General features: G+C 37.4%; 1 protein-coding gene across 3 annotated transcripts in view; it reads left to right on the forward strand.

Moving 5' to 3' along the window:
• The window catches only part of GABRB1 (gamma-aminobutyric acid (GABA) A receptor, beta 1), a 313268-nt gene that overhangs the window by 87873 nt on the left and 208120 nt on the right, over nt 1-17275 (forward strand). For all 3 annotated transcript variants that reach the window (XM_012639911.1, XM_012639913.1, XM_012639912.1), the window contains one exon: nt 16316-16536. In XM_012639911.1, the coding sequence (XP_012495365.1) occupies nt 16316-16536 (221 nt within the window). The remainder of the gene's footprint in view (nt 1-16315; nt 16537-17275) is intronic.

The following is a 17275-nucleotide window of genomic DNA, read 5'->3' on the forward strand; positions in this document are numbered from 1 at the left end:
TGGGATTGAATTCAAATCTATTTGACTCCAAATCCTCATCATGGCACTATACTACAGCTTCTAAAAGTGCAGCACAGCATTGGATTTTAGGAAAACCATCCCAGATAACAGCATGACATGCTTACGTCAGAAATAGGGTAATCATATACACTGTATTAGGAAAAAAGATCAGTCTCGAACTAGGACTATGTGCATTATGATTGGTCTATTATGTCATAAGCAACCAGAACCCAAAAGCTCCTCAGTTGGCTGTTTTCCTGAGCCATGATGAGCATGTTGGTATCAATCTATTTAAATCTACTAAATATCTGTTGGTGTACACACACTGGGCATTGTGTATACACAGAGAAGAATGAGACATCGGCTACATATACCCTTAAGAACATAAAGTGTGGAGACAGGTGACTAGTGAAATAATGACCACAGATAACAAGCAGAATGTATAAATGGTAGACACATTAGCAAAGTAACAAAATAGGGGGGAGGCTTGGAATGGAAATTGGGGAAGGCTTTGAATAAAATGGAATCCACTTGGGCCTTATAGATGAGTAGGATTTTGACCTTCAAGAACACGAAAAAATAAAACCTGAGACAGAGATACAGGAAATACAAGGATGTTAAGGAAATACTGAGTAGCTCTTTGTGGCTGTAGCAGGGTTATGCCTGAGTGAGCAGGTAGTCAAGGGAAAAAGAATGATGGAAAAGTAGGCTGAGCCACATTAGTGAAAACCTTTCTTGTCAACGAGGAATCTGGACTTCTCTTTTTCGAGGTATGGCAGCTACAAGCAATTTTATTCTGCCAAGCAGATCTTCCCTGGAATATAAATCAGAAAACCACACGGATTCTGTCTATATTGACTCACACTAAACTACAGCATCATTTGCATTCATATGCAGTTGCAGTGTGGCAAACCCACAAGTACTTTCAACTACTCTCCTGAAAATTGGGGTTTATAATCACTGTCCAGAGTGTCCTCTTCAAATATTCAAATATGAAGAGCACTGATTACACACATGCATGCCCAAACTCACACCCAGGAAATGGGATGAAGAGAGGGAGGAGGAGGAGGAGGAGAGAGAGGGAGAGATCGTGCTGTGAGTGCAGGAAGGATTTTTATGGACTTGTCTTTCATCTTATGGAAGAAAGCAGCACGACATAGCATGTCTATTTATAGATCTCTAAAAATGACTTCTAGTCAGGTAATCTTGCAAAATTGGGAATGCATATGTAACATGATGAATATTTAAATGCAATTGGAACTTCACATACTCCTGAAACTAAGGTATTTCAGTGGCAACATCAGGAGGGGATTGGCTCCAAAGGGATGAGAATCGTTACCATGGCAACTCCCAGGCTGACTCATTCATAGATAACTCTTTAAACTTGTGACATGAAAGAAATTGCTTGAGGATTTTTAACACTGTACCAAAATACACATTGCTCCATGCAGATGAAAAAATGTATCAGTGCAGCCCTTTTCTCTCCCTAAGGCTCTCTATTCCATTTCTGGACAAGACGTCTCTTGTCCTTCAGTCTCTCCGGTCTTTAGGATGGGAAAATGGCCACAGATGAGGCAGGAAAGACTGGAACGAACCCAAGCCACTTTTCTAAAGTAAAATTCTGCATGATGTTTGCAGGTGTCACTTTAGTGCCCACATCCCTTGCTGATCCTGGATTTCCATTCACATCTGAGCAGAGGATTCAATTTTCGGTATGTTCTAGAGTTTACATATTTTAAAAACAAATATGCAAAGCCAGAAGTAAGGAAAGACAGGAAAACACACAGGACAAGAAAGTAAAGATAATAAAAGTCTCTCTCTTCTTTTCTTTGCCTTTTTTTTTTTTCTCTGTCTTCCCTTTTTCTTTTTAGCATTCACGAAAATGTGTCTTTATAGAGCAACACAAAGAGAAGTTTCCAGGCCTACATTTCCTTTGCTGCAGTGGAAAGAGAACATAAGAAGAAACTGATAAAATAGGAAATGACATTGTAAATGGAGACAGAGACAGATTGTATAGGTTTAATGAAAGCATAGACATTGCTCATTTAGGATTTTGAAGAACCCTTAAGGAATACGCAGACCATTCTCAAATTAACTTCAAATTATGATATGAGAATTGATAGCATAATAACCTCCTTGGGAGCATCTACCAAAAAATTTAGATTTCATGACTGGGCCCCTCTGAATCATCTTCAGTAGTCCAAGTCCTCCTGGTGGTTATGATGTACAGTGCATGTGGGAATTGCTGATCTAGGTTAATCTATTCATTTTGCCAGATAAACGAGCTCACTTTCTGGGATTTTGACTTGCCAAAGATCCAAAACCCACTTCTCTAGTTCCTCAGGTTCATCCTCAGCCAAGCAATTTTCTTGCACGACTTTTCTTAAAAGTAATATTTTTAGAAGAAAATGTTTAGATAGTGTAAAGCTTAGAATGTGACTAAATTAACAGCTTTTAAATATCCTAAAGAGGAGTGTATTGGAGTATGACTACACAATTTATTTAGGAATTTGATTGACTGGATGGTAGATTATTGAGGGCAATTTATTTTTCTGGGCCACTTTTGTTACTGATTCTTAACTTTGAAACATACACCTCCCCCTGGAGGGTAGGCACACTGAAAATATATTAAAATAAGATAGATTAAAAGTGATCATTTACATACTCATCATTTACATCTTGTCCTTTACCATTTATATCTCTAACTTCAAGCACTTCAAATTAATATCCAACCCAAATATATCAAGTCCCCTAATAAAGTGTGGTATATGTATACCATGGAATACTAATCAACTACAAAAAACAATGGTGAACTAGCACCTCTTATATTACCCTGGATAGAACTTGAGCCCATCCTTCGAAGTGAAGTATTGCAAGAATGGAAAAACAAGCACCCCATGTACTCGCCATCAAATTGGCACTCGCTGATCAACACTAAGGTGCTCCCATGGTAGTAATACTCATTGGGTGCCAGTCAGGTGGGAGGGGATTGGTGGGGGTGGGTAAACTCGAGACAAATGGATGCAGAGCCCACTGTATGGGGGAAAGACACACTTGTAGCCTTGCCTTGGACGAGAATAAGGCATTATATGTAACCAAAATGTTTGCACCCCCATAATATTCTGAAATTAAAATAAAAATTTTCCCCTAAATTCCAGTCCTGCTCTAGTGTTTACATTCTTTTCTTCATCTCATCCAGAGCAAGCAGTTTAAGCCCACTCTATTCATATTTCCGTTCAGTGTTTTTATCTCTATTCCTCCCGCTTATAATACCTCCTACTCCTTCTTCCTTTGTCAGGCTAAAAGCCTGTTTCACCTCTACTACAGTTTTTAAATGTTTCTTCACCGGGTCGTCTGTCCCTGGATTTGCCCCACTCCCATCCTTTTATTGATCCATTCAACAAATAGCAGTTGGGCATCCATCGGATGGGAATCCATCAAGACAGATACACCCTCGTGAAGCTCCGAGTCTCGTGCAGGAATGAGAAGAGCACCCAGCCAATCTCCTTGTAGAGTTTTACAGGCTGTGAGGGGAGAATATTAGGGGAGCAGTTGAGAGGGGCCAAACCCAGACTTCTGGCTCCTGAGCTGGGAGAAAAGGGTGTAGTTTAGCTTTCAATCTAAGGCCTGTGTCAGTAAGTGGTAGCCAGGCAAAGGGGCAAGAGAGGAGAAATAGGCGCTCCAAGCCAAGAGATTTACAGCAAGAGAAAAGGTACATTTGAGGAACTGAGAGAAGACCCCAGGGTAGCTGGATGACAGAGTAAAAGTGGAAACAACTCAGAGCTGTGACTGAAGAGATAAGACAGGGACTGAGGCAGGTATTGTCTTCCCTTAAGGAATTTGTATTTTTATCCTCATAACATTGAGGAGCTATAGCAAATTTAACCTTGGAAGCAAGATGATCATATTGGCAATTTTTAAAAAAATCAGAATGCCCCTTTATCTCCCATACAACAAACAAGAAGAGCAACTCTAGGAAGAGAGGACTAGTTAGGGGGCCCATTGCAGGAAATCAGGTGAGAAATGATAAAGGCCTAACTAGATATAGCAATTGTAGACAAAATAAAAAAATATTTTTATGAATAGAAATGCCAGGTTTTGTTGATTTGTTTAATGTGGAATGTGGGGAAGGGAAAAGAGTCAGGAAAGACTGAGAATGGGGGTAGAAATGGAGGACCAGATTTAAAGGTCAGTGAGCGTAATTTGAGGTTGGGCCAGGGATAGCTCCATGAGTAGTACATGTTATCATGTATACCCAATCTAAATTAAGAGATCCTTAGCCTCCAGGCACTTAAGATATTTGCCTTTCATCTTACTGTCACTTAGAAATAATTTCTAGCAAGGGAAATATAGTTGCTACCATAACTAATGATTAATGAGGCTTTTACTTGGAAGTGGTAAAATACTTTGGCAGGCTTTTGAATGTAAAAGCCATCCTACCAAAAGAAAATTATTCTACTCCCTGTGCTCCTTGAGGATTATTGCAGAACAAAAATGTTGGCTTTCCCTCAGCTAACATCTGAAGAATTGTCCACAGCAGCGATGAACAATTGATTGTATTTAGCATTCCACGGGGAGGTCAGTGGCACACAGACAAGAGCATGGCAGCAGCGTTCATTACCATCCCCGGCTAATGAAGGAGAATTTATGGATAAAACATCAGAGAGGCCCAAAAAATCTACGCTAGAACTGAATGTTAATGATTAATTGGCATCCATATAAAAGCAAGACAGAAGTAAGCCTTGGGCAAGAGATAAAAGCCATGTCCTAGAAGGAAAACCTTTTGTGCTTGTGGTATGTGCTTAAGCCATTGCTTGCATCTGACACAGTGGAGAGAACTTTGGCTTTGGAGTCAGACAGACCAGGGTTCAAATCACAGCTGTTGACATTTTTGAGCAGAGTCACTTTGAGCATCCCTTAAACTCAGAGTCTCAGCTATAAGAAGGAAATATTAATTCCAGCTTCATAGAGTGGTTGTGAGGTTTAAATAATATAACATATGGAAAGCACCTGTAAAGTGCTGATCATATAGTTAAACATTTAGTAACAGGCAGTTCTCATTATAAAGTATGTGGTGTGTGTGTTGGTGGGGGGTAAAATTGATCACTAAGCCAAAGAGAATGGAAATATATATTAGCCATTTCATTCTTCCATAACATGTTTTAAGCAACTTGGTTTTTCTTATTTATTCAATTATAGTTTTTAAAGATTTTTAGGACTATTACATACAGTATTTCAATTATATCATATTTGATATAATATATCAATTATATTATATTTTCAATTAATAGTGGCCCTGCCCATCACACAAATGAGGAAACTGAGTTTCAGAGTAGTTGACAGATTTACTCCAAAAATCACAGGATTAATAAACAATGAGTCTTTAAATTAGATTTCAAGTCTCCCAATTCCTAATGCTGCTTCTCATTATTATACTGAATGTCTATTTTAGCCAAAGGCTTAGTTAATAGCTCAGTTTTTTTTGCATGGTGAAGCATAAAGGTTTTATCCCTAGTTGGGTCTAGTCTATATCCTTAATGTACTTAGATGTGTATGTTTGGTACAGGCACGAGGATGACTATAAAGCCACTAAATTTATCAGAATTGTTAACTTTAAAATTCACAAACCATTTTTCTTCATTCACAAAGAAATTTCTAGAGTTTTCTTTTTCTTTTCCTCACCATATGATATAAAGTTGCCAAAGTCCTTCTCTCCAGCAGTGTCTGCCAAGACCCTTTCTGTCTGGCCAGACCCAGTCAAGGACCAACAGCAGTTTCAACAGACTGGAGATGGCCAATATGCATATTTATGGAGCTCTTTGGTTCTGTAAACCTGACTTTAAGGTCTTACTTGATTATTTTTTATGCATTTGGGCTTAGTTTAGTATTTAGAAAATGATGGTTCCAAAGGAACCATGCTTTTGTTTTTCTTTACTTTAGCAAGAGCATGGCATCATACAAAACAAAAGATGTTCTAAAGCTCCAGTACTTGTGCTTACCCACACACACACGCACACACACACACACACACACACATAATTTTGGTGTTTATTTTATATGCACCTTTGGTGTGCATAAATAGCAAGAAAGCCAAGCTCTTTATGAAGCAAGCTAAGCTGAGAAAGAATATGAGAATCATATATGTGTGTGTATGTGTGTGCATATATATGTGTGTTTATATATATATATATACCCACAGAGAGAGAGATTTATTTCAGCATTATTTTAATTGTAAAAATACCTAAAATAACTTCAATGATCATTAATAGGACAATGATTAAATAATTAACAGTATATCTATATCATAGTATACTATGTAGCATCAAGTAGAATGAGTTATATTTTCACCAGTTGATTTAGAGGGATTTCTGGGCTGTGGCATTATGAAAAGAAAGGTTTACAGAAGTGAATATAACATAGTATTTTTTAAAACAATGGCAAAAGCCCAATCTATGTATGTATGTTCCTATGTAATTTTATGAGCATGAACAAACACGTAAAAAGGTGCCCACCAAATTATTAATTGGTTAGTGAAGGACAGTAGAATGGAGGAGGAGAGGGGATCAGCAATAAACAAACAAATAAGTGAATAAATACATAGCCAGAAAAAAGGTAACAACTCATGTAATAAAAAGTAGTACATAGAGAATGATCTTATTTTTTAAAAAAGTAAAGAGAGAGAAAGAGAGAGAGGAGAAGGCCACTGATATGTTAATGGTGATTGTCTCCAAGTAATAAATTGTTAAAAATACAAAATGCACACAGAAGAGAGAAGATGGAGCAAGAGCAAGAGGATGAACATGGTAAAGTTGACCTGTGGACATTACGATTTCGCTGCCCATTCTGATCTGAGTTCCCCAGGAGACCATTACCCATAATCTCTTTAGCATGATAATTTGATGGATGGTTTGATAAAAATCCATCTTCCTATTAGAAAGTCTAAAATTAATGTTTCTGGATGTGCCCAGTGGATTCCTTCCTGGGAAGGTAGTAACTAAGCTCTAAGAGATATCAGAACTACTTGATTTTTGAGAGGGATATTACGTAGCCCATATTAATCCCTCTTTTACTATCCTATGTATTTTAAGCTGAGAGTTCCTAAAACCTAATTCTCCTCCAACAAAACAGTACCAGACCTAGAATTCTTGCTACAGACTGCTCCCTTTTAAGGGCTATACACATTGCAAGATCACAAATCACAAGAAAAAACTGGCTTTCCAGGCTAGAAAATTAGACATGAATTTTTTTATCTCTTCTAAGTAGTGTGGGTTCTGATAGAATCTTAATTTAATTCTGGTTCTCATATCCTTTCTCAGCTTATCTCACTTCATAACTAGCTTGGCTGTCTTGGGTTGCCATGAATACGATAACCCGATCCCCATTCTGGTCATATATTCATAGTCCAACTCAGGGTGGTGAGCCCAAATTCCCACATTCTGAATATTGTATTAGATATTCTATGTATCTAATTTTATTTCTGCTCTTATTTCAATATTGAGAAAAATGGAAACACTAATTTTCTATGAACCTCTGAAACCAAGGAACTTAAAAAAAAAACTACTAATGTGTCATATGCCATCATGTGGTTTTATGGGTCAGTGAAGTTTATGAATCATTCTCTTGGTTGATTAATCATCAATTTAATATTTGATTGTTTTGAATATTTACTAACTCTTAAATGAGCCTCAAAATTTTGCTGAAAAAGAGATCCATTTTTAAAGCTTTAGTACAAATACCCTTATACTTCCAAATGGATGAGAGTAATTGCTGGAACTATCGATAAAATTTCATTTAATATAAATCAAAATTTATTAATATTTCATATAAAGTTACTCTTAATTCAGTCCTAAAGAGTGAGTTTGTTTTAAACTCCATATTCTTTTATCATCTTCTATATTAGAAGGAATTATAGGCCCATTTATCTTGAGTTGTTATACACATAAGTGCACATATTAGAATAACATCTATTGGATGTCGGGCAGGGGGGAGGGAAGAGGGGGGTGGAGGGGACGGGTATTTGCATACACAAAGGGTGCAATGCGCACTATCTGAGGGATGGACACACTTGAAACTCGGACTTGGGGAGGAGGAGGGGCAAGGGCAACATATGTAACCTAAACATCTGTACCCCCATAAAATGCTGAAATAAAAAAAATAAAAAATAAAAAAAAGAAATTCTGGATTATTAATTATTTCAGCTGTTTGAAAGTCCTCATATATGTTATCTAAGAATAACCAATTTTTTCAGGATATTGGAATGCAATAAGATGACTTAGCGCTAACGCACTTAGTGATGATATTAAGTGCCCCCCACACAGCGGTACTTAATTCACATTCAACTAATATATTTGATCATCTCCCATCCACTCCCTGTGCACTCTGCTAGGGTCCCAAAATAAACACTTTTGCCCATGGGGAGCTCAGAATGCAGCGGGACTGAGAAATCATTTCAAAACAATAGGATAAGTGCCACAATCAAAGTGGAGGTGTGTTGTGGGGGCTCAAAAGAGTGAGTGACTAATTCCGGAATCACATTTCCCAGGGATTCTATCCTCTCCTCGCCTGTACTTCTCCACGGTGAGCTAATTCGTTCCCACAACTGCAGCTGTCACCTGTGACTCACGGAGCTGTGTTTCTCCGGAGCCCGGTCTTCGTGTGTTCTGACATGGAACTACTTACTTGGCACGTCTGCATGCTTGCCCTGCTGACACCCATAGCACAAACCCCTCTGAAATAAATTAGTCATCTTCAGCCCGCAAGCTTCAATTCTTCTGATTGTAATCTCTCTACCTATTCGGGTCAGAAACCCAGCAGTCATCCTCGATGCCCCCTTCTCCCTAACCTCTGACCCTAAAAGGTCACTGAGTGCTGTCTTAAACATCTCACGTCTTCTCCATCCCCCCTTCGGTGTTGTGTTAAGTCAGCCCTGACTTACTCATTCTCTAGGTTAGTGCAAGAACTTATTAAGCTGATACCCTCCTATTCAATAAGCTTGTCTGCTTTATTAGGCAGATTCCAATGAAGACAAGTGGAACCACTCTGAGCTCTCTGAGTGCTTGAAGTGATGGGAAGTTCATACAGGAAGATGGTTACAAAGCAATGGAAGAACTGAAAAGCGCACAGTGGACGGCGGAATAGTGTAGAAATAAACAGAGCTACATCTCCCCTCCTTGAGGCGGGGAATGTGCCTCATTCAACTTTTCCTCCTCAGTGTCTGACATAACACAGTTCTTCACAGTAAACAACCGTTAAATGTTGACAGAATGAATTAGTCATTGTAATAACCTGAGCTCTTTTGACTCAGAAGTTTCTAGAAAACTTGCCCTGCTTCAGGCTCAACATTTCACTATATCTTACCATGGAAACAACTCTAATTATTGGATCTTCTGATTTTTTAGATTCTGGAATATAAGACATTTAGGCTGTCACCATGTGAAACATAAATTTTGCCATATTCAGCTTAGGAAATTGGATTCATTGGCCAAAAAAAAAAAAAAGTTTACATATTTTAAAAAAATTGATCTTTATACTTTCAAGAGTAGATATTAGGTTGCAGATGCAAAAACCCTGTGCTGTGTTAGTACAGTCTCTGAATTTCGTACAGTGAGTCCATCCTCCCGTTGGCATGGCGATGTCATGTGTGCCCGTGTATCATAGTGTGCCCGCGTGATCTCCTCAGATGATTCTCACTTGGTCTAGGACCATAACTCTGAAGGTTTTTGTTCACTCCCAGGTTGATTAATTCCAAAATTGTTCAGATCACAACACCAGACTGACAAAAAAGTCTGAGTACACAGAAAACCAAATGGGGCTATTTAGGATGAGACAGAGGTAAAAGGAGATTGTGTTCTCTGAGGCAAACACTCGGCTACGGCTGGTAAGAAAAACCAATACCTAAAACCATGGGCTTTGGCAACAATGGTAATGCAGAATGCATGTATTTTAAAGGTATTGTAACAAAACATGGCTAAGGATTAAGTACAGCAAACATGTATTAATAATTAACATGATACTAGATGCAAAGAAAAAAGAAATTAACAGCAAATCTGGGAGATGCATGATGAATTTCTGATTCTGAATGTATTTAATAGTGACACTGCTACACAAACCATTCATTTAAACAGGAGGTCTATTAGAAAGAGGTATTTTGTGGTTCATTACAATTATAGTTTAAATTGGTTTATTTATCAGGCCATTTTTCACTATACCTTGTTTTTGTGAGATACAAATTAGGGTTTTTTTTTCCTTTCCTTGAAAGGGGTGCTACTTGTTACCAGCATATACACTCAGTCTGCATGTGGTTTTCTTGATAATTTTCATCGTGTTTGATGGGGAATTGTTTTGAAAGGAGGTAAATATGTGTTCCTTCTCTTCCTTGTTCTCCTGGTTAGTAAACAAAACCAAAATCAAATATGTCTCTACTTTAAAAAGTCATTTGACATCTCTGGGTCTTACATTCCACGTAGCACCTCCCTTATTTTAAGTCAGGGAGATGGACCAGATGATTGGGGTTTCATTAGCTTTTAATATATGTAATTATTGCTTATGAGATTCTGATGTATCTGTAGATTAGCATCATTATTGTGGCTTTTTCTGGTTGGAGGAAATAAAGATGGGATCAATTTAACACAAGAAAGTTGGGATTTGGTATAAATATACAAAAAGAGATTATAAGGAGCTAAAATATTGAACATGTCCAGACCTCAGGAGAACTAGAAATAAAAAATAGAAAGTTCCTGAACGTAATCATTTATTCTCTGACAATGAACTCTGCCTCTTATGGCTATTTTCTGCATTTTTATCCATTTTCTTTCTTTCTCCACAGGCTAGCTTCCTCTTTTTGTTCATGGTCTCTCCTCTCTGATTACCTCATAATATCAGTGCAGCCCTAACTGTATGTCATGACCTTTGCACTTGGTCCCATAGCCCCTGTCTCAGATTCTTTGTTCGATAGCAAATTCTTGTGATTGGTCCATCTCAGCTTCTTGAGCCAGGCACGTGTTTATTATCTGCCTATGAATCAGCTGCTCTTGAATCAGTTATCTACTCTCCATTCCCACCGTGGAAGGCGAGCAGGGTCATGTGACATAGAACCTGGCCATGCTCAGTCAGGATGGGCAGTGGGCAGGGCAGTCTCCATCATGGCAGAGCTGCACAGGTGGTGGGCAGTGACGCACGGCGCTACTACATCGGCCTTTGGGGGAAAACGCCCTTAGCTTTGCAAAGAGCAGATCTCAGAGCTTAAGTAAATTGGCGTGAATATTTTAGAGGGAACTAGGATTTGCTTGGGACCTCTTGTAATGTATATTAAAATTGATGAAAGATAAAAAATAAATGTGATCAAGAGCCTTGGTTCTTTCATATATAATATATATTTCTTGAGAATAGTCTAAAAAGGAAGGATTGCTTATATGATCTTTGTGAGTGAATGCCATATTACTGGATGTCAAAGCAGTGTATTGTCTCCCTGCTAACATAGTCTGAGACATGTGCAGATCCCAGTTAATAAGGGACTCTCACTTTTCCAGCCCACTTTAGTCTTCATAGAGCTCATTCTGGTAAAATGCCTATCTCAATATATTTGCCTACAACATGTAACATTTTCCTATTCCAGTGCTAGTTAATTAATGGATTTTATCAAATGATTTCGTGTGGTAAAATAGAAAATTGTGAACCATCTTATGTTAGCATTCCATAACACAGAGTTTTGAGGAATATGTTAAAAGCTCAGGGTAAAGATTTTGATATACATATTTTTCCTGATAAATAATGGAAGAAAATTTTGAACTATTTTACTGATAATAAAAAGAAGGATATTTTCATGTAAGGCAGGGTTTCTCAACCTTGACACTGTTGACATTTTGAAGCAGATAATTCTTTGTTGCAGGAGGCTGTGCTGTGCATTGCAGTGGGTTGAGGAGCACCCCAGGCCTCTAGCTATAGTGCTGGTGGCACCCTGGCCACTATTCCTGGTTGTGACAACTACCACTGTCTTTGGACAGTGTTAAATGTACCCTGGGAGGGGCAAAATCACCCTGAGTTTAAAACTACATATCTAAGAAGAATGTTACCTTTATTCTCCAAAAGAATGACTTTTATTTAATATAATTATTTTCTTGTACTGTACGTTTAATCATTTCTAGATGTAAAAAGTGTGTTGTTTTGGAGTCTCATTGAACACTACTGATTGGGTATGGCCTATCTTGCCTTTCCTCAATGAATCGAATCCTCTCATGCCTGAATTGGCCTGACTAATTTCATTAACAATCTCACACCCATTAATCCCATTAATTTACCTCGGTGTCAAAAGAATCCCCTGTGGCCCATCGTTTCTAAGCACGTCACACTTCCTCTCAAGGAGTAACCTGCACACTTAGGAAAGCTGGTTGAACATTTGTAAATACGCCTGCGAGAAAAATGATTTTGATGCTCTTGGCCAAAGAGCATTAATTTTTTTCTGAAAAATTTTCCATCCTCTCTGGAGTGCTTGCACTTTGAACTGATGAAGAATTAATAGGAAACTTATCATATGAGAGAACAAAATACAGCAATTGCAGGCCTTTCTTTTTCATCTAAAAATAGGATTCACCAAAATAAAATCTTAGGCTTTATTATATTCAGATGTTACTGTTAACATTTAGATTAATATGTAGACAATAAGAATAATTTATTTAAAATACTGTAAATAGTTTTTCTGATATGTAAATCATAAATTCTCTCAGAGAATTTATCTGTCTCACAAGGTTGCTGTGAGAGCACAGTCTGATAATTTATGTGAGAGGGTTATGAGAACCACAGAGCACAGAGCATGCCACAGGAGACAGGATGATTGTCATGCCTGTGGTATAATGTAGATAGTAGAAAAAAGAGAAATTGCTGTATTTTAGGTCTTTCCATGATGTTCATCATTATCTCCATAATTATCATTATCTTCAAAAAGGTTTTATTAAGGTTATAAATTTCATATGTCCATATTTTCATTTATCATAAAGTCAGGTCCTTGATTAGACTACTAACCCTAGAAATGCATTAAAGGAAGAGGTTTGAAGGGTACTTGTCCCATATCACCCACTTCCAGAGGAAACATACTAACATATATAAATTTTCATTGGATTGCTACTTATTGCAAATTAAGTTATTGCTTTAATTTAGAGCCATGATGTGAGTTTTATTCAATATTTATTAAACACAGAATGAGTCGTGTATAGCAAAGATCTCCCCACATGGCATATAGCTCTTTCTCTACAGGAAACAAAACCATTTCCAAAAAGTGAAGGGGAAAAGTCTACACACACACACACACACACACACACACACTCCTAACCAGGGATCACGCATGTTTACATTATTTTCTACTTTCCATTGTTTACTTACCGCAAACTCACATATTGGGTGCAGCATTTATTATTATAGTATTATTTTGCCACTTTTTAAATTGACAAATAAAAATTGTATGTATTTATAGCGTGAGACATGATATTTTGAAATATGTATACATTGTGGAATGGCTAAATCAAGGTAATTAGCATATGTATTATAATACCTCATATACTTCTTTTTTTGTGGTAAAATCTACTCATCAGTTTTCAAGATAATCCCTTATACTTTAGGATAATTTGTTTTCCCCTTCACGCATTAAAACTTTTTTGAGAAGAATTGTGGAGTAAGGATTTCGTTACAAGGTCTCATTGCCAGGAAATCCTCTGTAGCGCTCATGAAAATCTGGATGCTAATGAAGATTCAGTATGAGCACTGAACATGCATCCACTGCTAATTGTGCAGATAACCATGACAAAGTTTGCAACAGTACGACTGTGGCTAATATTGATTTTCCCACACTGGTGAATTACAAACAAGAAGCCAACACCAAGACTTAGAATTGATCACAGACTATTGCTTATTTTCATGGCCAAAAGAGTCCATCTGCCTACAAATTTGTTCATAAACATCTCCTTAAAAATAAAAATGCTTATAAAAACAAATATGTACACTTCAAGTATTTGGAAGTGTAATACTAATCTGTAGGTAGCAATTAACGGTTTTGAAGATAACATTTTATTTGTTTGGCGTGTTACGGTTTCTAAAGTTTCTAAAGTAACTTAACCTTAATTTTTTCAATTGATGCTTACGATAGGCCAATAAAATGCTGGAATTCGTTTGTTCAGTTTATAAACAAGGCATCTGAAGTACAAAAGTTATGTTAGTTGCTATGGTTACACAGTTCTACATGTGGTAGAGATTAGAATCAAGCTATTTTAAAATCTAACACCCATAATCTACCCAATTCATTTACCTCCAAAAAGTCATGATGTTAAGAACTTGAAGAGGATACAGATTAGAATGGTAGCAAATGAGAAGAGAATTGTGTAGAACCCTGTGTATTCTTTTTTTTTTTTTTAAATGAAGGTAAGGTAGAAGGGGGCTTTTAGAATGTTAAAAGGATGTTGTATGATCAATAATAAAGAGAAAATATCCTTGCCATCGAACAGGAAAGAGTGCCTTTGAATTATTGCAAGGTGGTTACTGAGTAAACAGTATAAACATTCTTGAATATAATGATTAAAAGACACTTAAAGTCATTATCCATAATGGGAAGTGCTTTTCCTTTTAGGATTTCTCAGAAATGTAGTTATTTATTTATTTATTTATTTCAAATTTATTTTCTTTTTTTAGATTTCAGAATATTATGGGGGTACAAACATTTTGGTTACATATATTGCTTTTGCATCGCCAAGCCAGAGCTACAAGTGTGCCCACCCCCCGGACCGTATGCTCCGCACCCATTAGTTATGCATTTATATATCCATTTGGAGGTCTAGATGAAATGCAGTTTACCCAGATGTAAGGCATGATCTGAATCACCGTTTCTCAACTAGTGGTGTATGTAACAGTGGCAGCACCTGGACCTTGTGTAGGAGTTACATAGTGCTTTTTTGTTTTTTTGTTTTTTTTTTGAGACAGAGTCTTGCTCTGTTGCCCGGGCTAGAGTGCCATGGCGTCAGCCTAGCTCACAGCAACCTCAAACTCCTGGGCTCAGGCGATCCTCCTGCCTCAGCCTCCTGAGTAGCTGGGACTACAGGCATGTGACACCATGCCTGGCTAATTTTTTATATGTATATATTTTCAGTTGTCCAGATCATTTCTTTCTATTTTTTAGTAGAGACGGGGTCTCGCTCTTGCTCAGGCAGGTCTCGAACTCCTGACCTTGAGTGATCCACCCACCTCGGCCTCCCAGAGTGCTAGGATTACAGGCGTGAGCCACCGCGCCTGGCCTACACGGTGTTTTCTTAATAGTCACTAAGGTATTCACAAAATCACTACTGACATACAATGTGCTTTAAAAGAAAAAGCGAACCTTCTGTTTTTATTATGTTGAGATTCACGTCTTAAAGACTTTGTGATTTTACTGCTTCCACTTTATTTTCCTTTAATGGACAATTTTACTTTGTATTAATAGAGTTCTTTAAAAACAGACAACTAAAGTGCTAAGGTAATCATCACATCCCTCCCTGTAGCTTGACCCATTTATATGGAGCCCAGATCTGTCTAACTGCCAGGGGAACCTGTGTAGACCAAAAGGGCAAAGAGTCCTCAGCCTTTTGCAGAAGGTGAGGAAACAGACCCTCAGGTTTTTCCAACTCTCAACTCAAACCAATTCCTGAAACAAAGCAGGAATGAGGTGAGAGAGAAATTGTTGAGTAGTTCCACCATGATGTCAGTCTCCAGGCCAAATAAACATCTCCATCTACATGCGTTTTATAATTACTTTTCAGGACCCCTAGATAAGTTCTAATTCACTAGAAAGATATAAATAGTGGCAATTGATAACCTTTGTCAGTCAAACAGAGCAATACTTACTCAAAAAGCATTTGAAATTTGAAAAGCACCCTCTCTTTTTAAGTGCATCCATTTTTAATTATCATTTATGAAACATTCCTCTCCAAAATAGAACTATAAATATAATATCCAGAGGTGAATTTTTGTGAACATGGATCTCTTTGCATAATTTTCCTTTATTACCTTCCCTATGATATCATTTTTTTAACTTCAAACCTTAAAATGCAATTACATGTATTTGCTCTGTACTGATGGAAATGTATGTACATGCATTCGGGTATTGCTCTGGTACTTTTAACCTATTGGTTGCCCTATTACTGGAGGTGCAAATTTCAATACATTCAAATGTAATCTTGTTGGGAACATCAGGACAGTGGGTCTCTGGGCGTCCACAATACCACATACTATCAGTTTCTTAACAATAAGCCTTAGATGATGATGATAGTAACATTCTTTTTTGGCTTCCTTTATTTCACAGGATTATACACTCACCATGTATTTCCAGCAGTCTTGGAAAGACAAAAGGCTTTCTTATTCTGGAATCCCACTAAACCTCACCCTAGACAATAGGGTAGCTGACCAACTGTGGGTACCAGACACCTACTTCCTGAATGACAAGAAATCATTTGTGCATGGGGTCACAGTGAAAAACCGAATGATCCGACTGCATCCTGATGGAACGGTTCTCTATGGACTACGGTAAATGGCTTTATGTTGCATGCTTTACTGCTGTTTTTGTTGTTGTTTTATTTTCTACTTTTGGAAGTGGGAAGAGGAGGAGAGAAGCAAGTAGGAGAATATATAGATGTATATATAAAGGAAGTATCGTACACTTATGGAGGTTGATTATTAACCCTTATGTAGTTAAGGGCTTATTAGAAATTTTAGGCAATGTTTCAAAATTAGCTTTCAGCTTTATGAAAGAAATATCTCAACTGTGATCTGTTATTATAGGATTTGTAGAATGGTGGTGTTTTAGCCTTTGTTGTTACCTTTTGAGAAGCAAATGAAATCTATATATCTACAAACTCATTTACAACCCAAATTTCCCCACCATTTTAGAGTGTTCATAAGCCCCCTAAAACCCTCCTATGTACTGTGAACAGCAAGTTCAAACTCTGGTTGCAAGTCAAAATATTATAATGAATGTCTGTAATTCACCAATACTGCAAACCAATATGCAAACAGAAAAACAGATCTATGCTAAAACTTCTAATCTTAACCTAGTGGTTGGTTATTTCATAGTAGCTTTGGTCTTCATTTGCACAGCAAAATAGCAACAGTTGATCTTGGCAAAATGATCTTTGGAATTTTTCCATTCTTTCAGTACTCCAAGAACTTTTAACTCCAGTTAATTTCTGAACCAAATGTCTCTCAGAAAAATGGTAAAATAAACTAACAGATCCCTTGAGTCTATTAATAATTACTACAGGCAAAA

The sequence above is a fragment of the Propithecus coquereli genome, unplaced genomic scaffold, assembly GCF_000956105.1.
Source record: "Propithecus coquereli isolate 6110/MARCELLA unplaced genomic scaffold, Pcoq_1.0 Scaffold143, whole genome shotgun sequence".
NCBI lineage: Eukaryota > Metazoa > Chordata > Mammalia > Primates > Indriidae > Propithecus > Propithecus coquereli.